At 37.0% G+C, this 21,689-nt stretch overlaps 1 protein-coding gene across 2 annotated transcripts in view; it reads left to right on the top strand.

Moving 5' to 3' along the window:
• The window catches only part of LOC117399394 (oxidation resistance protein 1), a 204,447-nt gene that overhangs the window by 30,644 nt on the left and 152,114 nt on the right, over positions 1-21,689 (top strand). For both annotated transcript variants that reach the window (XM_033998511.3, XM_033998509.3), the window contains exon 2: positions 813-895. In XM_033998511.3, coding sequence (XP_033854402.1) covers positions 879-895 — 17 coding nt within the window. In that variant the 5' untranslated portion in view covers positions 813-878. The remainder of the gene's footprint in view (positions 1-812; positions 896-21,689) is intronic.

Genomic DNA, 21,689 nt, shown 5'->3' with positions numbered 1-21,689 from the left:
TGAATAGTCAACTGATACAGCTTTGATTTCCCATATGAGTTACCATGATTGACTTTTGTAAAGAACAACTGGTCATCTTATTGAATACTTATGACTGAGAAGACAATGCAATGCAATTAAAGATAAGCCATGGACTTTTTATTGTGTTTGGTGAATGGAATTTTAGCTGTGAGGTGAACCTTGGAGTCAATTTTGAGGTGGTGTATTTGGAATTCAAACCCTGGATCCCAATCTAATGCGTGACCTGATCTTTTAATACCAGGTCATTTGAAACTGCAAACTTTCACTGTGCAAATAATATATTCAAAAGAGTCTAGGAAGTAAAATGAAAGTCTCCTTTTTATTTGTAGGCATTGTTCGGCAGCCACAAAAAAAACAAACAACATAAATGCAACTATGAAATGATGGGTCAGTCAGAGCGATACAAAATACATTCTTGGAACAACTGTGCAAATATGTGTTTATAAGTATGAGAAATATTAGCTCTCTATGTCAAGGACTACTCTATCCTCAAGTTGGGCAGAGATAAGCAAATTAGCTCAATATCAAAGATTAACTTGTAAAAGGGTACACTATGCATTAGTGAGAGGTTCATTACAACTTGAAAACTGCTGTTTTATTTTCTGCAGGTTTATTTTAGCGAAACTCTTTTCCGCTTGTGTTTTATCCACAGTGAGTAAAGAGAGGTAGCTGGGGCCATTTTGGAATGGGCAAACTTGAACCCAGACAAGGTTCAAGGTTAATACTTGCCCTTATCTGTCTGAGGCTGCAAAATGTCAAACTAATTTATTACCCTTTCTCTCTGTGAACAGATCAACCCCAGAAGGCACACTTGTTCCTTGTCCTTGTGAATTGCTTTAAAGGAGAAAGAAGGCACGATGTTTAACACCAAAAGGTCAGTGTTTTTTCTTTGGTTTTGAAATTTCATGGCATCATTATGTTGACTTTTTACATTTGGAATAATTACATGGATATAGTGTTATTCATACTCCTTTTAAAATAATGTAATAATTAAGTTACAGCCATTTCGATTTGTGCATTTTTGTCAAATGGTGAAACCTCTCTGCTCTTGGCAACATGTTATCTTTCTACCTGTACATTTGCAGTTTGATTAATCTCAGGATCTTTTTTAGCACGGAAACAATTTACAGTAGTGATGGCATTTAACATTATCTTTACCTTATTGAGACCAAAGTTGCTGTTTATTACCCGGGAATTTGAACCATTTTAATGTATATGTTTCATCATTATGATTCTTCTGTTTAGTGGTCATTGTAGCAAATGTTAACCCGGGAGTGCAGTAGTTTGTGATTAATTACATTAACAGTTTCAATACAAATTTCTCCTATTTACTGCGTCTGAGGTGATTTTTGGTTTTTATAGTGCTTGGGTGTTTGTCGGATCGATGTCAAACATAGTGGAAAAATATGTATTTTTTAACCATGCAGAACTTTAAAGATGCAGTGCTGTGTACAGTTTTAAACAGTTTGAGAATTGTATTACTTTATTTTGTAAATCTGGTATTCCTAAAGAACATTATAGAAACTTCATTTGGAACTAAAATAATATATCATTTTTCAGTTTACATTTTAATGTTGCAACAGTAATAGCAAGAGCATAACTGTTTAGTTTACAGCTCGATAGACAAAGTGGTCTTTTTTTTCTGATTGAGTGGTATGCAGGATGGGGGCAGAGTGGTGAACTTGTGATGTACAAAAGGTTAGCAGATCTTTCTTTTCACATTATGTATGCTTATTGTCAGTTTAAAGACGATATAACTTAAGCTTTTCTGCAAAAAAAAAAAAAATGTGTATGAATATGGCCTACAGTATCTTCATCAACGTTTTACAATCATCATACATTGACGCCAAGCTGTACATTATCTGTTTCCCTGTTTGCCAATATACCCCTGCTAATGTTAAATAAACACTATGTAGACCCCACTGAGAAACCTGCAAAGGTCAATGTTTACAGCTAAAGGAAATATGTGTTTCTTCTTTTCACAGATGGGATCGATAATGAATGTACAAAAGGTTTGCTTAATTTATAAGCAACAAGGTTACAGAGGTCTTCTAATTTTACAGCTTTCCCTTGGCAGACATTTTAAGCGAAATTTATGATATTAGATTTCACAATGATATTCTTTTCTTCTCCTGGAATGTTCTTATGTATCTGCACAATTCTTTTCTGAGATTGTCCATTATGCAATGTATGCCTCTCTTCACTTGGGGGAGGGGGGGGGGGGGGAACATGGACTGTATTCAAAGCAGTCATGTGGCAGTAAACTCAGTACAGCTATATAAATTAACTAACCCACACATTCTTTATTAATACAGTCCCATAGCCAATATTTATCAAAGATGTTTACTCCTTGAACTAAAAGCCAGTGTAAAAACAATTATTGTGCATCATTGTAAATCTATTTACATTAATGTAGCCCATAAAATCCTGAATAAAACAACTTGTGCTGGACAAGAAACGATCGCTATTCTATCATTGTACTGGCTTACACTGCAATTGCCAACTAAGCAAAGTCAATGACCCACCAAGTCATCTTTCCAAGCTGATTTCAGCAAACTCAAATCATAAATATTACACGCTTCTTATATTCATTATTACCTTTTATTCACGTGAGATACACTCCAAGTAGCGTATCTACTGACTCAGCAGAGCACATATATCTGCTGTTAAACTGTACTTGGGTGAGACACAGTTGCAAACTTGCGATGCTGTGAGCAAATATATTATTTTTCCCTTCTACCTGTAGGTAAACAGAAGCATTTGGGATGGTAGGTGCGCCAACAGGGACCTAAGTGGAAAATATAATCGATACCCAAAAAATCAAACAAATAACGTTGGTTAATAATTTATAGAATAATACGTCAATCTAAGTAAGAATTAATAACACAGACACATAGGTTTACCAACCCACTAGAATATGTAATACTGTACGACTATAGTGACTATTCATTTTGTTACGTTTCAAGTGGAATTTTCATTCGCTGTATTTCAGTATAGCACTGTGATTGGTAAAGGTATTTAAAACTAACTGAAGAGCTAGACGGCAGTGATAGCTCAATTGAAGTGTCCTGTTGAGTTAAGGACCTCTTAACATGTGGGGAACATAACAAAAGTAATAGGCAGTATAGTTGTCTGTGTTATTAATTCCTTCTAGACCGAATGTATGATTGGTTTCATTTTACGCTACTATAAACCAACGATTTCTTTTTCTTCAGTTATCGATTCTAATTTCCTCTTGGGTCCCTGTTGGGGACTTATCTATTTATCATAACAGGGACATGTTTGTCCCTAAGTACATACTGTACATACAGTATGTTACACATTAAAGTTTAACGTGTACTGTACCAAAAGAACCACTTATCCAATTGTGATGTAATTTGACATTGTTTAGCACAAATTATTGTCTATTAATATCTAGAGACACATGTGTATCCAACTGTATGTCACATTTACATTTTTACATATATGGTGGATGTAAGTCATGGTCATTTTTTCTTTTTCATGATTCTGATAACTCTGATTTTGTACTTACAACAATAGTAGTTTTAAACATTAATGAGGGAGATACACATGAATTTCTTATTTTCTGAAAATCAGGATAAGCCATGCAGCTTTACACATGTTTTTTTTGTATGCTTTCTGATTTATTTTAATTCTGTCACTTAATTATGTATTGTATATAATTATTTTACTAAATGAATAGCACCTGGATAAGAATGTACAATTCTGCAGCATTGTAAGTAGTGATGGCAACATGCTGGATGTTATTTGGTATTGCAGGAAACTTCCATTGTAAGTCCTGGTAATCATACTTAACGTACAAAATGTCAAAATTGGACTTAAATACTTATTTATGCCTTGGAAGAAGTGTTACTGATATAGTTGTTTATCATGTAATAGAAATATTTTCCGGAAGTTGCATTAAAATGTAACATTAAATCATGGCTGTGGAGTCAGTGCACTTCTTTTACACAATGACGCCACCAAGCATTTTAAAGTTTGAAGATCTCCATGCTTATGCCCCTTTAGACTCTCATCCCTTGGATGGAAACATTTTGTTTTCTAATTGCACCACTGGGGAATAGCTTGACAGGTTGACCAGATCTTGGTATTTTAATCACCGATATGACTTACTGCATTTTCCATGGTCTGCATTTGAAAATTACGTTGTTGCATTCAAGGACTGTAAGCACGAAGGGTAACATGTCAATATCTTTTCACAATTGGGCTGATAAGCTTTTTAGGAGGAGATGGGGATTCAGAATTACATGAAGCTTGTGCAGTACAGTTTGCTGTAAATGTGTGTACTACAGTAGATTTTTTTTGTAATACTGTGTTATTATCTTCCTATACAGCATATGCTTAATACAGTGCTACCCTGTTATAATGCGGATGTCAGGGTCCATGATTAGAAGACCGCATTATTTGTGTTTTGCCTTCTAATGGATATTGTCATTTTTATTCCCAAAATGATTTACAATGCCCACAAACCAAATTAATATTGTAGTGTACGGTGGGAAATGAAGGAAGGTGATACACACAATTTGCAGGTATTCGAATCCACGGTTTAATGGGACGAGTCAAATTGCATTATGGGGAAATGGGAGCCATGACCTTACCGTGCTATAACCGGTTCTGCGCTATAACTGGTCGCATTATAACAGCCTTGCTAATAGTTTGACCAGGTTCTCAAGACAAAAAAATCTTTAAACACATCCCAACAAGCTTGTTACAGCACTGAAACAGGGATTGGTAGTATTGCCCTAGTTTCAAAGTTAAAGAGTCCTGTGTAAGAAGTGTTTTGTTGTCTCTGCCAGAGTCTTGCTCAACAGGTGTTCACCTCACAAAATCACCTCCACAGTTTTTTTTTGTTTTTTTTTACCTCGGCAATCTTGGAATAAGGCCAAGGAACAGATAAGCTTGGTGACCAAACCGCTTGGCTGCCATTCCAGGACAGGATTGATAATCTTTTGAAGTGAAGTGTGTGTGGGAAAGGTTGCATCATCAAACCTAGCACCACCCTGTGCAGTACATACTGTACACTGTGGATTATCTTAATATGGCCGTGGCCTCACTAACAAGTGCACAAACTGTGCATGGAACCTAAACTACCTTAACTGGCCGCTTCATGACAAAGTTAATTCTAATGAACAGTCAGACTAAAGTCAAATAAAAAAAGGTTTTTCATAATAATCGGTCAAAATACAAAAACTAAATAGGCTTCTGTGCCTTTAAATATGAGAGTGAAATGTGTTGTCTTCACAGAGGAATGTATATAGTCCTATAACAGCCTGGTTCTATTCTGGATCCTTCTGCCCGAAACTCATTCACACTCTAAATCTACATTGAACTTCAGCTTCACTCCAATCAGACTGACTATACAGACTGCTACTGAGCACTGAGCAGCACTGGCTATGCTCCGAAGGCAGCAGTGTGGAGTAGTGGTTAGGGCTCTGGACTCTTGACCGGAGGGTCATGGGTTCAATCCCCCGGTGTGGACACTGTTGCTGTACCCTTGAGCAAGGTACTTTACCTAGATTGCTCTAGTAAAAACCCAACTGTATAAATGGGTAATTGTATGTAAAAATAATATGATATCTTGTAAGTCGCCCTGGATAAGGGGGTCTGCTAAGAAATAAATTATTATTATTATTATTATTATTATATCCTAGTAGAAATCTGGAATTTACAGAAGTAAATTACTGACAGGATAAAGAATATGACCAAATTGGGTAATAGCTTACAGTGTTCTACTAGTTTCTGGAATCTTCCAGTACATACCAAGTAGTACAGTAGGCCTATTACATAAGAATTCTGGAACTTTCTCATACCGAGTTCAAAATAGTTAATACATTACATTTCTGGAATGTTTGGATAACGACAAATGAAAATAACACCTGTTTTTATACAGTACCGTACACATGATTAGTGACACCATGAATTTAATAACAGGCAGTTCTGAAGGAATAGTCACAATAAAAAAAATCTATTAAAAATAGCTTCTATTTGTTTTAGATGCTGCTGCTTCTGCTGTCTTTAATATGGTTTACTTTGCATTCCTCATGAGGTCTTGCATTTCCACTTGGCATAAATATGAGCAGTTTTAATTAAAAAAAAACAAACAAAACTTTTAGTAAAGTTTAATCAATCCGATTGCAGTGGCATTTTACTTAACTACTAATACAGTAGATTTAGACCAATTCCCTAGAGGTTAGCATTATTATATTATTATCAATTTAATTTTAAAAATCAAATATAAAGTACCCACACTTAAAATACATACTTTAAAATCAGATATCGATTTAGTATTGCTGTAAAAAAAAAAGAGATTCAGTTATGTGAATTGCCATTATTTATTTTTTCACTGCTCTTCAATCAGTGTCTAAGACAATTACAAAGCCCAGCTGTGCTGCCACATTATGATAGACAGAGAAGGGCTCTCGACAGACTGCACAAAAAAAGCGTCTGCTACCATACAAAATGCCCAAGGGCAGTTTGCGACTCAAACCCAAGTGATGACAGTAAGACAAGGGCTTTTGAAAAGGAATCTTGGTAATACAGTACTGCCTCATCGCTTATCAGGTAAGTCATGGTGTCAACCTTGGCTCCTGTGTTTTTTCCTTAGAAGAGTATCCTCTTGTATTTTTTTTACTCTGAATTCCCATATTCACAAGTACACTCTGAATCCCTGAGTCAGTTCACAATGCACACTCTTGGATGGAACTACAGTGTCCTAGCAGCAGCTTTATAACTTCATTGTAACATGGATGATGACTTTAAAGTAAAACTCTTTACAAATGCATTGACTGGTACAAACCCACCTCCTCAGCCATTATGGCTGTAAAATATAGACTATAGAATATATACTAAATTAGAAAGCAGATTGAGACCACATGGCAAACACTTTTTTTTGTGGGAATCATTTTGGACCCTGATATCTGCAGCTGAGAAGGGTTACAATTTATCTGTTGTAATTTTAAAGAAGGAAATGAGGGGTATGTATTATTCAGTTTAAGGACTATGGCATACAACTTTTTTTTCACGTTAGGAAAATTAAATGATTTACAAGTTCATTTGGGGTGATACCTGATAACATTTTAGAATGCTTTAGCATATTCAGAGTGGCTGTAGATTTGCAAGCAGATCTTGGCAAAGATAATCCGTTCTCATTTGCATTCTAAAAGGTAACAGGAACACAATTAAATTGAATATATAATTCAAAACATAATTTACTAAACTGAACAGCGCTTTCAGCAACTCATTAAAACTTGATGTCGGTGTGTACATTGTTTGTTCTAACACCTATATTATTTTTGTTGGTATTTTTTCCTCCATTGAACCGTGTATTCGTTTTCAACATCTTATTACTATCCCCAGCAGCAAATAGTGTAGAACGCACTTACATACAGAGACTTGTCGTTTAGATAAGTATCAGTAAAAGTTTATATCAAAGCTTAAAGATTTTTGTTTATTTTCTTGGGAAACACTGCTGTTTTTTGCCAGCTACGCCATGGTGAGTCCACTGTGAGAAGCTCAGACTATATTCTACCAACAATCATTAGGACAGTCTTAGGACCTGTTCATGTGATTCTGCTGGCTTGTAAAGCCCTCTAATTATTGTTGAACTTCGAATCACATATGTCTTTTATCCATGCAAGCACCCAATCAATGCAAGATAGATAGATATCTGATACAATTATTAATTATTATACAGATAACCCAGTAATATACAGATAATCTAATAGAATTTTCTTGACATTTTTTTACTGTCAACATGAAGTGGCAAATTTGCGGGTACATTTTTAAAATGAATGTTATGTACTTAAACTATAGCACTATGGAGTTATTTGACTATCTTCAGAGAGCCTGATTAGCACTAAACTTGGACTGAAGGTAACACCAGGCAGTCCAAGATAAGTGCTGATCAGGTCTGTGAAACTAGACGATTGTTATTTTGAAGAAAAACATTTTAACAATTGTCAGTTGACTTCACTCATTTTTTCAAGCTGGGCTTGATAAAGAAACAACAAATTAGTCTTATATTGTCTACCATTCTTATTGATAGGTCTAGGCAATTTTTGTAATTGGTTTATCATCTAAGATAATCTAATAAAGTAAACACTACTGTGTAACCCATGGTCAGGAGTTGCCAAACATTTTCTCTTCCTTTTTGATTCAGCAAAGAAAACCGGTGACAAAGGCATGGGCATGGTATTTGAAAAGCTCCTAAGGTTTATTTAAAGCAATGACCACTTTTATGTTTTCCTTGCCTACAAATAATTTTGAAGACCAAAGCGTTTTCTAAAAATAGAGTCTTTGCATAAATAAACACTCTTGTGAGGTCAGCAGCATTTGAACCTTCAATAGACTGAGAAGATCTCTTGCCACACTCCATTTCATTAACCTCAACTGAAGAACTGTTCTCGCTGAGCCAGATTTCCATCATTGCTGACCAGATCACCTAGCCAATCCACTGGACTTCATAACTTTAATTGTTATATAATCAAAACAACATGCACCAAATAGATGCCCAATATGAATGTATTTGTTTCACAGATCAACACTTGGATGACAGCACAATACAATAGAATGCTTAAGCAATTTGCAAGTCTCCACTGTTTCCTCACTTTCTCATATCTAATGTTAAACAGTTTAGTAACACAGCATAAGAACTTCCATTCCTGAAAGTGCCCTTAATTTGGAACTGGTCGCAAACATATATTAGGTGTCAGACACGGTATGCAGCACAAATACACGGCATCGCTGGAGTGTTTGATTGTGTTTTTACAGCAGCAGTTAGGTTTAAATAGTAGGAATAGGAAGCACAGCTGCTAAGCTGATTGACAATGTATCTCCTACTCAGACGTTTGTCAGAAACTGGTTGATATTTCCAGTAAGCTCAGTCTTTGCCTCGTGTTCATACTGGTGCCCAATCTTGTGAGGTAAAGAATTATAAAAGGAAGAAAGAGAATCATTGAATTTATTAACCTGACAGATCCTTTTAGTAATGTAGTGCTTATCCAGCAAATTCCATCTGTTTTTTTTTTGTTTGTTTTAGAAGTATGCTTATATAATGTAACCTACAAGCTGCAGCTAAATTGAAAAATAAATAAATAAATAAATAACCATCATGCTTGTATTCAGGTTCCCTTGTTTTGAATTGTTTGCAATATGCTAAGTGCACTGCTTTAGTTTTGTGTGTTTGAAAATCCTTACTTAACTCCAGAGAGTACTTTATTCTTATTCAGATATTAATTCATTTTATAAGTTGTGTTTTTTTTATTGGTCCTGTACAGAGCATAAACTTTGCAATTCAACGTAACTATTCATTATGGCATGATACATCAACAGTAAATGCTGTACCCTTCAATTTATTGGCATCAGTATTTCCACTATATTACATAAACTAAAAGGTATAGTAAATCTTGCTACCCATGGCGTTTTACATTTATTCATACAAATAGTACAAGCTTTCAAAGCAAGAAGGTTCGGTGATATAATGTAATTAATTTGAGATGGATGATGTGTATGTTGAAAAAATATTGTCTGCTCATAATTTAAAATGTGCATTGTTTGTTTTGTTTTTATGCCTTGGAAATCAGTGTGCACAATTTATTTGGTCATTTTTGTCATTTTCTTTTTTTCAAATGCCACCTGATGGCCTGTTAAGGCTGATCCCTTAAAAAAAGAGGATTTAGATATGAATTCAGAATGGGTTGCTTTATTATAACGAGAATTGCTAAAGCCTGCTTATGATTACCAGTTTATGACTGAACAAGGGACATACCAAATAATACAATCTTTAGAAGCTCATACTGAAAATAGCCCTCAAACAGCTTAGTGAGATAAAACTGCTTGCTAGCAACCAATGAAAACCTCTTTTAACCTGAGCATGCTTGTAAACAACATTGTGACTTGTATCACCACTAGGAATTAAGGCTTGTATTCAAACAGAATATCCCAGAACTCCAGCAGAAGATTCAAGGCATGAAGAAAGACTAAGGGGTCGCTTTTCACAATTGTTTTACAACTGCAAGCATCCCCATAAGGCTGTATGAGTTTGCAGACCCAGTCGGCATATTGAGGTCATGTGACTGTGTTTGTTTTTCAGATGATAAAGCCTAACACTTCAAGATATTGACTTTGTACTCAGTACACATGTGTTGTGTGTGAGATTATTCACCATGAATTAACCTACCCCCTTCTAAAATGTCATTAACTAATCAAACTGCTCCCTACAACCACGCAGTTGCATACAGTCTATTATTCTCTCAAATTATTTTAACCTCTGACCATTCACTTTAAGACTGTACTTGTGCGTTTTTTTTATTTATTAATTTTTTTCCCCCAAATATAGCGTTCTAGAGAAATAAATCCAGTAAATTTAAAGGACAAGGGGTTGATGAATTACAATCTGTACTGTAAATTGCTCTATGAAGCAGCATAAACCTTGCTTCAAGAACTATAGTGTATAGTATTTACTGTACAGTAAACCCTTTCTGGCTTAAGAATAGAAATGTTCATTTCCAAGTAGTTCATTTCTGAAACATATTAAAGAGAATGTGTAAGTAACTGCAATTCCTGTTGGGATGTCATAAGTCATATTTGCAGCCCACTAATGAGGGAATGTAGCTTCAAGTGAAAGTGTCATCTCCCTATAGTATATACAATACAAGGTTAATGCTGTAACCTTAACAGAACATTAATATTCAGCTCTGTGACTTTTGCGCTTGTCTGAATAATAGATGTTAAAGGTAGTTGTGCCAACGATTGGCAAATTCGAAAAACGTGGCATAAATCTCGGTATCTAATGAATAAAGTAACAATTAAAAAAAATACTTTAATCTATTTCATCATATACACAGTGCCGTGAAAAAGTATTTGCCCCCTGTCTGATTTTCTACATTTTTGCACATTTTTCACATTGTATTTGGTCAGATTTTTTTGTGGGTTGTAGTAGTAGATAGAGGGAGTCTGAGAGAAAAAATGACACCAAAGTTTGGTGCTTCTTTCATTAGTTTGGTGTGCAAGGTAATCAAACATGCAATCTTCAGGTGTGAAAAAGTTATTGCCCCCCCTAGTTAACTCAACCCAATTAAAGGGATAATTAGTGTCATCTGATTGAGTACTTTAGTTAACAACCAGGCCTGATTTGGGTCAGCCCTGCCCAATATAAATCTGACTAACTTTGGCCCTTATCATCAGAAGTTGTCAGCACACAGGTTCTAGAGGCACATCATGCCACGAACAAAAGAAATTCCTGAAGACCTCTGGAAAAAAAAGTTGTTGATGCCTATCAGTCTGGAAAGGGTTACAAAGCCATTTCTAAGGCTCTGGGGCTCCACTGAACCACAGTCAGTGCCATATTGTCCAAATGGAGAAAGTTTGGGACAGTAGTGAATCTTCCCAGGAGTGTCCGTCCTGCCAAAATCTCTCCAAGAGCAAGGCGTAAAATCGTCCAGGAAGTCACAAAGAACCCTAGAACATCATCCAGGGATCCGCAGGCCTCTCTCGCCTCGGCTAAGGTCAGTGTTCATGACTCCACCATCAGAAAGACACTGGGCAAAAATGGGATTCATGGCAGAGTAGCAAGGCAGAAACCATTGCTCACTAAGAAGAACATGAATGCTTGTCTCAAGTTTGCCAAAATGCACCTGGATGATCCTCAAGAGTTCTGGAACAATGTTCTTTGGACAGATGAGTCAAAAGTGGAACTTTTTGGCCGACATGGGCCCCGTTATGTCTGGTGAAAACCAAACACTTCATTCCACAGTAAGAACCTCATACCAACGGTCAAGCATGGTGGTGGTAGTGTCATGGTTTGGGGATGCTTTGCTGCATCAGGACCTGGATCCCTTGCCATCATTGAAGGAACCATGAATTCTGCTCTGTATCAGAGAATTCTACAGCAGAATGTCAGGCCATCCGTCCGTGAGCTGAAGCTGAAGCGCAGTTGGGTCATGCAGCAAGACAATGATCCGAAACACACAAGCAAGTCTACATTAGAATGGTTGAAGAAAAAGAAATTTAAAGTTTTGGAATGGCCTAGTCAAAGTCCCATTGAGATGTTGTGGCAGGACCTGAAACGAGCAGTTCATGCTCGAAAACCCACAAATGTCACTGAGTTAAAGCAGTTCTGCATGGAGGAGTGGGTCACAGCACTGTGAGAGACTAATCAATAGCTACAGGAAGCGTTTGGTTGCAGTTATTGCTGCTAAAGGTGGCATAACCAGTTATTGAGTCTAAGGGGGCGATTACTTTTTCACACAGGGGCATTGGGTGTTGCATAACTTTCTTTAATAAATAAATGAAATATGTATCAAATGTTTGTGTTATTTGCCTAACTCCATCATGCAGTGCTGATAGTAAATGATAGCAATCTGAATACTGACAGGTGACCTTCAGGAAGGAAATACTGATATACGGCCTTTCAACTCTGGCAAAAAGCACAGACTTTCCTGGTCATAAAGCTGTATGAATTACCATTTGGCTGTATTAGCTATGCAAAGCATGTAACACATTCTGATGAATGTCATTAAATGTCAGCATGGCAGAAGTGATTTATAGTTGTTTTGAAGGGAAAGTGTGATTAGTACCTAATTTGAAGTTGTTACTGTGTTGACTTTGTAAGCAAAACTGCTTCTATTAAGTTTTGAGGACAGGCAGCAAAAGTAGTGAGTCTGTTAACAAGCAAGAACACCTGTATCCTCTGTGTTCTATAAGCTCATATGTCACGTGTAGTATAAAATATGCCATCTTGTTCAGTTTATAGTAAGAGACACCCAATACACTAGGTATTAACTTATTGTAGCGTGCACGGGGGAAGCCAGCAGTAGGGCTGGTAGGTGACGTAATCACACACAAAGACATAAGCCCGATATACGCTCCTTGCAAGGGAGCCGGCTCTCCTGTACAGCGATATCGGCGCTATGCTTTAGTGCGAGAGGACCCGGGTTCGCGCCCGCCCTCCGCCTGTGTGTGGATTGCCTCACCCTGTGTGATGCGCTTGCTTACGGGAACCAAGATCGCTACATTATTATAAATCACAAAAACAAAGACAGTTCTCAAAACTGCTATTAACATAAAAAGTGGTGTTGTTCTTCAACCATATAATTGTGTCATATGTTGTCAACTCTACCGTATTTCATGGGAGACTCCCGTAATTTTACCTGTTCTCCCGGACAACTCCCGTAATATAATTTATCCCGTATTTCTCCAGTATTTCAAACAAATTATATTTGCAGCAAAATGTAAAAACCTCAGCCCAATACCTAGAGAGTTCGGATTTTAGGACCCAGGGGGAAGCCAGGCGCGAGTGAAAGTACAAGTTAAGTTCAACCAATAAACGTAATGAACATATAATTTTTTGGGTTGTCAACACGCTCAATGGTTCTTAGTTTTTGTGTGTTGTTTTCGAGCTTCTAGTCACACTCTCACAGCAATAATGGCATCTCAAAGCACTAAAAAGGTGAAATACTCATGCAGGTACCTACCAACTTGGAGTGAACCCTTTTCCTTTCTTGTCCCAAGTTTGAGCGGGATAGGACTTGCATTCTGCAAGGTGTATAGAATTGATTTCAGTGTAGAGCATGGTGGCCGGAGCGATGTAGTCCAACATGAGAAATCTCAGAAGCACAAAAAGGCAATTGAGGCACAGAAAACATGTGGCACCATCACAACTTTTATTGCCAATGGAAGAATGGAGGTGGAGAAGGTAACATATGCTGAGACAAAAATTGCAATGTTAGTCTCCAAACAAAACGTCCCTTTTTTTCTGCGAGGAATTTAATAAATGTGTGGGAGATATCTTCCCAGACTCGGCTACTGCAAGGAAATTTTCCGCCGGGAAGACCAAAAACACACAGCTAGTGAAAGGTAAGCAAGCTTTTACTGTTTCTATTGACAATTAAAATATGGTTTGAATAAATTGACAGTAATTGACAGTCTTGAAGTGTGTATTAAAAGCACACAGTCACATAGTATTATCATACCGTAGTTTTGTGTTTTCTGGAATTTGACGGTAGGTCGTCTCCCCCCCCACCCTTTAAGAGTCTCCCTTATTTTAAGAACATAAGAACATAAGAACATAAGAAAGTTTACAAACGAGAGGAGGCCATTCAGCCCATCTTGCTCGTTTGGTTGTTAGTAGCTTATTGATCCCAGAATTTCATCAAGCAGCTTCTTGAAGGATCCCAGGGTGTCAGCTTCAACAACATTACTGGGGAGTTTTTTCCAGACCCTCACAATTCTCTGTGTAAAAAAGTGCCTCCTATTTTCTGTTCTGAATGCCCCTTTATCTAATCTCCATTTATGACCCCTGGTCCTTTTTCTTTTTTCAAGTCAAAGAAGTCCCCCGGGTTGACATTGTCATTTTCATCTCTCAATGTTGACAGCTATGGTACTGTAATGTCCACAAACTTTGAACAGAGATTGGTTGATTTGTAATTGTGATTTATCATCTTAAATTGTTTCCTTTTTGACAATTACTTATTTTGCCAGGACAGAGAAATGTTTGCTTTTAAATCTGCTTATTTTTCAACAGACAAGTGATGTGTCATTCATATCAAATTGTTACGTGTATGAATATAGTTATGACACTATGGTTAAAAGTTTATATTTACATTCTTTAGTTATGGTGTGATGTTGCGCTCCCTGCTGTGTAGGCACAGTATGTTACAGTTTCAGCTTCACTACAGTGCTGGTAAATAATGGAGTCAGAAGTCTTTGCTATGTATTGTGGCAACATGGAGTTTGCCACGTTTCGAGACCTTTCACACTGTCTTCTTGTGAAAATGAACACTGGACCACAGATAGTTTGAAAAAACAGGGTGGTGCCTGTATATTTATTCAGTACAACACAAAATAAACAAAACAAAAGCCTAACTCCATCATGCAGTGCTAAACTAAACTTTGAAATAAGTTGTATAACCGGACATCTAAGCTGTTTATCAGTCACCAAAACACTTATATCACAATAACAAGTTTGAACATAGTACACACAGTGTCTTTTTAGGTCTGACCACACAGTTCTCTTCTCAGGCCTTTGCCTTCATACAGCCCACAGACACCTTACACCCATTGCCATCAGCTTCACCGTTCCAGTTTTTAAGTCAAGCGCCAAAAGTAACAAAAGCCATGCCAAAGCGGCCGGGAGAGTAAGGTGTCTAAATTCCTGCCTGTCTAAGTACAGGCAGGTGTATCTAAATAATTAATAAAACAATTAAGCATGTGGCTGTGTAAAAATAGCCACAAAACACACATGCATTTGTATGCAGGGCCTCTGCCTTGATGAACACAGCTGTCACCAATTCTGACTAAGGTAGCTGCTAAGGCTTGTAGACACACATTAAATCAGAAAATCAGTAAGATGAATGTTCCCAAGAGCCCTATAGCAATCTGCATTAACAGCCCCTTGATTAAAAATATCCATTTTATTTCTCACTTTGATTCATGAATACTTTTGCTTACTGTTTAAAAACATCTAGCAGCAGTGTTTTTTGCATTTGAATACATGAGCAGCAAAATCCAAGTTCAATCAATGTCTCCCGGAGGTGGAATTGCAAGTATAAAACATGGGAAACCGGTTTCTGTTTGGCAATGTAAAATGATATGCCCAGAATCTCTTGAACAATATGCAGTTGTTGAAATGGATGCTTAATGTAATTTTGTTAATCAGCTATTGAGTGAGCAGGGGATCTGTTGGTTATCTCAGGGACAGGTCTTTCTGTGCTACTACACTTTGCAAGCACAAGAGATACAGCCAGGTTATATTTATAGTAGTGGTGGGTACCAATATGAAAATTATATATCGATATTGTGCACGTATATCAAGATCGATAATATCAAAGTTTTCCAAAGCACAGAAAAATATAATAACACAATTGCAATATCTTTCATATTTACATATGAAAAGCAATAACTTACTTTAACTTAGTGGTAATTTGCTTCACAATTTCCTCTGAGAAAAACAAGGTCCTGTTATATTGTTTTACTATTCCATCAACAGCCACCTCAAAACCGAAATATTTCTATACTTCACTGCACAGGCTAGACAATCCAGAAGTAATTGAATCTTCAACTGCTGCGTATAAATGCTGACTCACAACACCTCTAAATGTATTAAGTACAGTATCATGCTGAATTTTGCATTATTTTGAGATGTGTTTTGATGTTTTAAAAGTACATCTCATGTATAATACCGAAAGTTCACATTTTAAAAATGCATTAATAATAGCGTAATCACAAGGACAAAATGCAATGAACCACTGACGCATGACAATGATTGGTAGCCTATGTTATTATTATTTGTTTATTTAGCAGACGCCTTTATCCAAGGTGACTTACAGAGACTAGGGTGTGTGAACTATGCATTAGCTGCAGAGTCACTTACAATTACGTCTCACCCTAAAGACGGAGCACAAGGAGGTTAAGTGACTTGCTCAGGGTCACACAATGAGTCAGTGGCTGAGGTGGGATTTGAACCGGGGACCTCCTGGTTACAAGCCCTTTTCTCTAACCACTGGACCACACAGCCTCCTTTCCCCCCCCCCCCCCCCCTAACAAGGCAGTTATTACTTTTGTTATAACTGCCTTGTTTGTTGTATCTCTTAATATAAGATAAACTTGATTAATTCTGTGTTGTGTATTTTAGTAGTATTAGCAATAAGAAGTATGTCTCCGCAGCTGGCCAATCCCCAGCTGCCATTCCCTGTAAACAAACACAGTCTGCTGCACGTCTCAGGCGGAGCATCTAGCTCTTGTCTGTAGACTGGTGCATACGCCCGGTTAGCCAGTGACAGTGCAATGTCATTGTTACAATGGCAAATAATAATCTAAGCAGAAACAACGACAGAGAATAATACAGAACACACATAATTCCATATTAGGAAAAGATTATATAATGTATCTACTTAAATACAATGCCTGTGCCTGCAGAAGGTCCATCAAAGATTCAGGGCAGACAATGAAGGCAGCCTTCTCCGATTCATTTTATTGAAATTATTGAGTGATAGATTTGCTGAGAAGGTATGGAGGCCAGATTTTATGGTTATGACGCAAAAAGCCTAAAGTAATAACTGCCTTGTTAGGGGGGAAAAAAAGAAAATTCAATCTTACAATGAAGAACCTAGACCTATTGCCCTGAAGAGGAGAAACTTCAATATAAAAAATGACATTTTACTAAGACTGACCTTGAGAAAGAACAACCAGTGTAGGGCAGGAAAACAAATAGGTAGATGATATTAATTCAATTCTGATCTTGTTGGTGTCCTCTGTGCTCTGAGCTCTAGCACTGAAATATAAAGTGAATATCAATTCATATTGAGTTTTTTTTTTTTTAAAAACATCTTTTTAGAAGAGCTGGGTTTTAGGTTACAAAGCGGGTACATTCTATAAAAAGCTATTAACAAACAACTCCTATTCATTTGTGAATTTTATAAGGGTGAAGTCTACTATGGATGTAAGGTGGTGTATTTCTTGTATATTAGCAATTGAAAAAATAGACAGGATAAAAGAGTTGTCTTACTCCGCTGTAGGCCTTTTGAAGCCCTTTTGAACAGTACTTCTGTTTAAGTACCGGAAACCGTCTGTCATCCAAAGCTAAAACTAAAGACTAAATGTGGTATTTTCTGAACTGAGCTAGACATAAATTGTAGACTACAGTAATCTCCATTCAAGCAGAACAAGACAATGTGGACAGGGACTCAGATGAGAACAAATCTTCACACTTCAAAGTTGTGTGAATAACAGAGGTGCACAGTGTGGAGGAGTCACTTTCTTTTTTACTCACTTGAAACAGAAAAAAAGGCAAACGATAAAAAAGTTAGTAATAAATGTTCCAGCCAGATGCTTTCTCTATAACGTTCACATGTACTGGGGCTTTTACTATCCCTCTTGTTATTGTCTTATTCTCTTTATTACAAATGTTACCGAATTTGCTCTGTTGAATGCGACAGAGTGATGAAAACTCCGGCACACGTACAAACGTACAAACAGTGTGATTGACACCTACACGGCAATATCTCAGCTCTCAGGCCCAAATTTATAAAGGGGAAAAACCGACCGCTAAAAGCCACATAATATGCGTGTTCAGTACGGCCGCACTTAGCGTCAAAGTAACGACCTATTTTATAAGACTAATTGGATGAAGCAGGTGATTCCTCAATCAAACAATTTAAATACCCCTCACCGCAATTAGCAGTGGAGAATTACACACCTCTCACAATAAATAGCGGGTTTGGGCCAACCCTGCGTGTACACATTCCAAAAGAAAATGAATGGCACACAAAGACCTTGCCTCTGAGTCTCTTGGGGCGCTATCATATGTGACAGGGTAGCGTTGCGGGCCTAGATGGTATCGGCAGGCAAAGAGACTCAGAGACAAGGAAGCTGTAGTTTACGCGCTGCTGCGTGGATTAATAAACAAAAATAAATCAAAAAGTTAAACAAAACACTACTGCACACCGAGCAAAAATAAAAGGTCAAACAAAAACAAATCTTGTACACAATAAACAATTACAAAACAACCGGCGCAAGGGCCAAAACAAAAGGTTTAAATAAAATCCCCAAAACGTAGGCTGGGCATTAGCCTTCACTACAGTTTTTTTCAAAAATAAAACACAGAACAAACAAACAAACAAACAAACAAACAAACAAACAAACAAACAAACAAACAAACAAACAAACACCCAAAACTCCTCCACCAAACAAAGAATTTTTCCCCTTTTTTATACCATGTGGCTGGAGCAGGGCCGTTGAGAGCCGTCATGGGCCCCGGGGAAGGATTGGTATGTCCCGCTGCCGCCCCCGCACCCCCCCCCCCCCCAAGTACTACATTCATCCGACGTTGTAGTATACTGTAGTCTAAACCAAGCTTCTAACCAAGCAATGATACTTGCAATCTTAGCAGTGTCTGAGGAAGATCATTTCAACCGATACAATATTTTGATAATGGGTTTGAAGGAACCTGTCAACGACGCGTAGAAGTTTCAATATCTCAATTAAAATCTGCAGCAGGATAGTTCACTCTTTCTCAGAGTAGTTATATTTAAGTTATTTAGGTAAGTGAATACATTTTTTTTTTTTACAAACTCCACGTGTAATAGTCATTAATTGGATGCTTACTTAACATTAAATAACAGACGTTTTTAGCATAAACTACATTTTAATGGTGTTGCTGTACACTATTTTATTTATCCCGTGCCAAAAATAAACCACTAATCTCGGCTCTTAACTAATAGCCTGTATTGGTAAATATATTTGTATTTTAAGCAATAGAACTCCAGTATTGCACACCCAGCCGATGTGCTTCTGTTGTGTAATGATTGTGTATCCAGGTGCTGTCAAACACTTTCACACGATGATTTGAACTTTCGCATTTCATATTTTACTACACCAAAAAGCAGAAAAAAAGGCATAGCAATTTTATATATTTTTTTAAAGACTTTTAAAAACTTTAAAAGAACCCTAAAGTTGCACAATATATACCACAGTATGAATTATTCTATTATTAAGATCTATAATTTGCTCAAAACACCGTGGTGCAGCAGTTTGTTAGAAAAATTGTATTGTGTAAAATAAATAAAGTACTTTCTTCAGCTGGTGGTAAACACAATTAGAGAATGATCGTTTTTCCTTTTTAATGTGGCGGTGGGAACGCAAATGGTCTTGTGCAGGGCTAGTTGTTTTAAAATATTATATATATATATATATATATATATATATATATATATATATATATATATATATACAGTATATATATATATATATATATATATATATATATAAAAATTCCCCCTTCATCAGGGCCCCCCTTCGGGGCGTTGGGCCCCCTTCGAGGCGTTGGGCCCCGGGGAAATTTCCCCAATCTCCCCGCCCTCTCGGTGGGCCTGGGCTGGAGCCTAATTATCATCAATGATTCAATTAGCTCCAGCCACATTCTCACATGTATTTTGGCAAGGATAGGAAATTAACCCCATCCCTGCCAATCACCACCAAATCACCACACCGCAATATTATTTACAGACAGGGCCCTGCCCTGCCACATGAACCTAATGGAGTATCCAAATAATGCCCCCCTTGCAACACATAGACAACTATTGCACAGTGCAACCAAATTATGCTTATTAATACACAATATCTTGTTGGAATTGCTGGTTTTGTTATGTAGATTGATGTAGAGTACATCTTTACAGTCAGAATATGAATAGTGCGAGTAACACATACTGTACCTTTAATAGAAAACTGTAATAAACAAACAAAACAAAAAACCAAAAAAGTAATATTGCTTGTTTTACAATAACAAATGGCTATTAGTTGCACCACAAAACGTATTTCCACACTGCTTAAATCTATCTTCCAGTTATTTGTTACTGTTTACAGTGCATAAAGAAACAGAGAGACTGTTTTGAACAGTGATATAAATGATCTGTGTGCTATTAGTATTTCAGCTGATGTGACTGCTGCATAAAATGGCAACACAGAAAAACAAATGAGGAGCATCAAATCATGCTAATGAAGTAGCAGACCTCCACAAACAGATTTAATATTACACCGTGTAACAATTTTTATTTTTATTTTTGTTCCTGGGTAGTAAGTGTTATTTCCTAATTGCTTATGCCTCAAAAGTATAGAAAATGGCTATATTCCCCACAAACTTTGCTTTTGTGACCAGGACAGTGATATTTTGAAATTTACCTATTTTCCAGAACATTGCAGATAGATTCAGTGCTGAGTAAACTTGGAGTAACTTCTAGAACTTTCTAGAACTTTCCAGTAATATAAATAGTAGTATAAATACAGGGGCCTTAAGCCCACCAGGTCAGTTTAGTTCCAGCTGCTTAAGTGGATACATATCTGCATTTTTCTGAGATGGCATCAAGAGGCTGCAAGCATCCGGCAGATGCATTTTGCTATGTCTGCGGCCAATTTATCAAGACAAGAGAGAAAAAGTACTCCGTGGATGCATCTGCTAAGATGTGTGAGGCCTACAAGGCATATTTCGGCATGCCTGTCGGGGATCAAGACAAACCCTGGGCTCCTCATTTCACCTGCGAGCACTGCAAAAAAACTCTGGAAGGTAAGATGGACAATTGTTGCTCGGAATTTTATGTTATAAAATTTGTTAAAATTTTTAAAATTGTAAAAGTTTTTAATTTTAAAATTGAGACTCTGGTGAAGAAGTACGGCACAATGGGCTGTAGGGTATCCCTCAAAGTCCATATCCTTGATACTCATCTTGATAAATTCAAGGAGAACATGGGAGCGTACTCAGAGGAGCAAGGCGAGCGCTTCCACCAGGATATACTGAACTTTGAACGCCGCTACCAAGGACAGTATAACGAGAACATGATGGGAGACTACATTTGGGGGCTGATTCGTGAAAGTGATTTACAGTATAATCGTAAATTTAGAAAAACTACTCACTTCTAAATCTTTTGTAGTCATTTTTGTATTACTTTAGTATAAATACATGTTAATTTGGATAACTAGAATTCACCCGTTTTCTCATTGGAAATAGGTAAATTTCAAAATATCACTGTCCTGGTCACAAAAGCAAAGTTTGTGGGGAATAATAGCCATTCTCTATACTTTTGAGGCATAAGCAATTAGGAAATAACACTTACTACCCAGGAACAAAAATTGTGTTACATAGTGTTATGTATTGCAAT

This window comes from Acipenser ruthenus, chromosome 4 (assembly GCF_902713425.1).
Source record: "Acipenser ruthenus chromosome 4, fAciRut3.2 maternal haplotype, whole genome shotgun sequence".
NCBI classification, from domain to species: Eukaryota; Metazoa; Chordata; class Actinopteri; order Acipenseriformes; family Acipenseridae; genus Acipenser; species Acipenser ruthenus.
The sequence above is the reverse complement of the archived record's forward strand: the minus strand, read 5'-3'. Positions and strand labels throughout refer to the sequence as shown.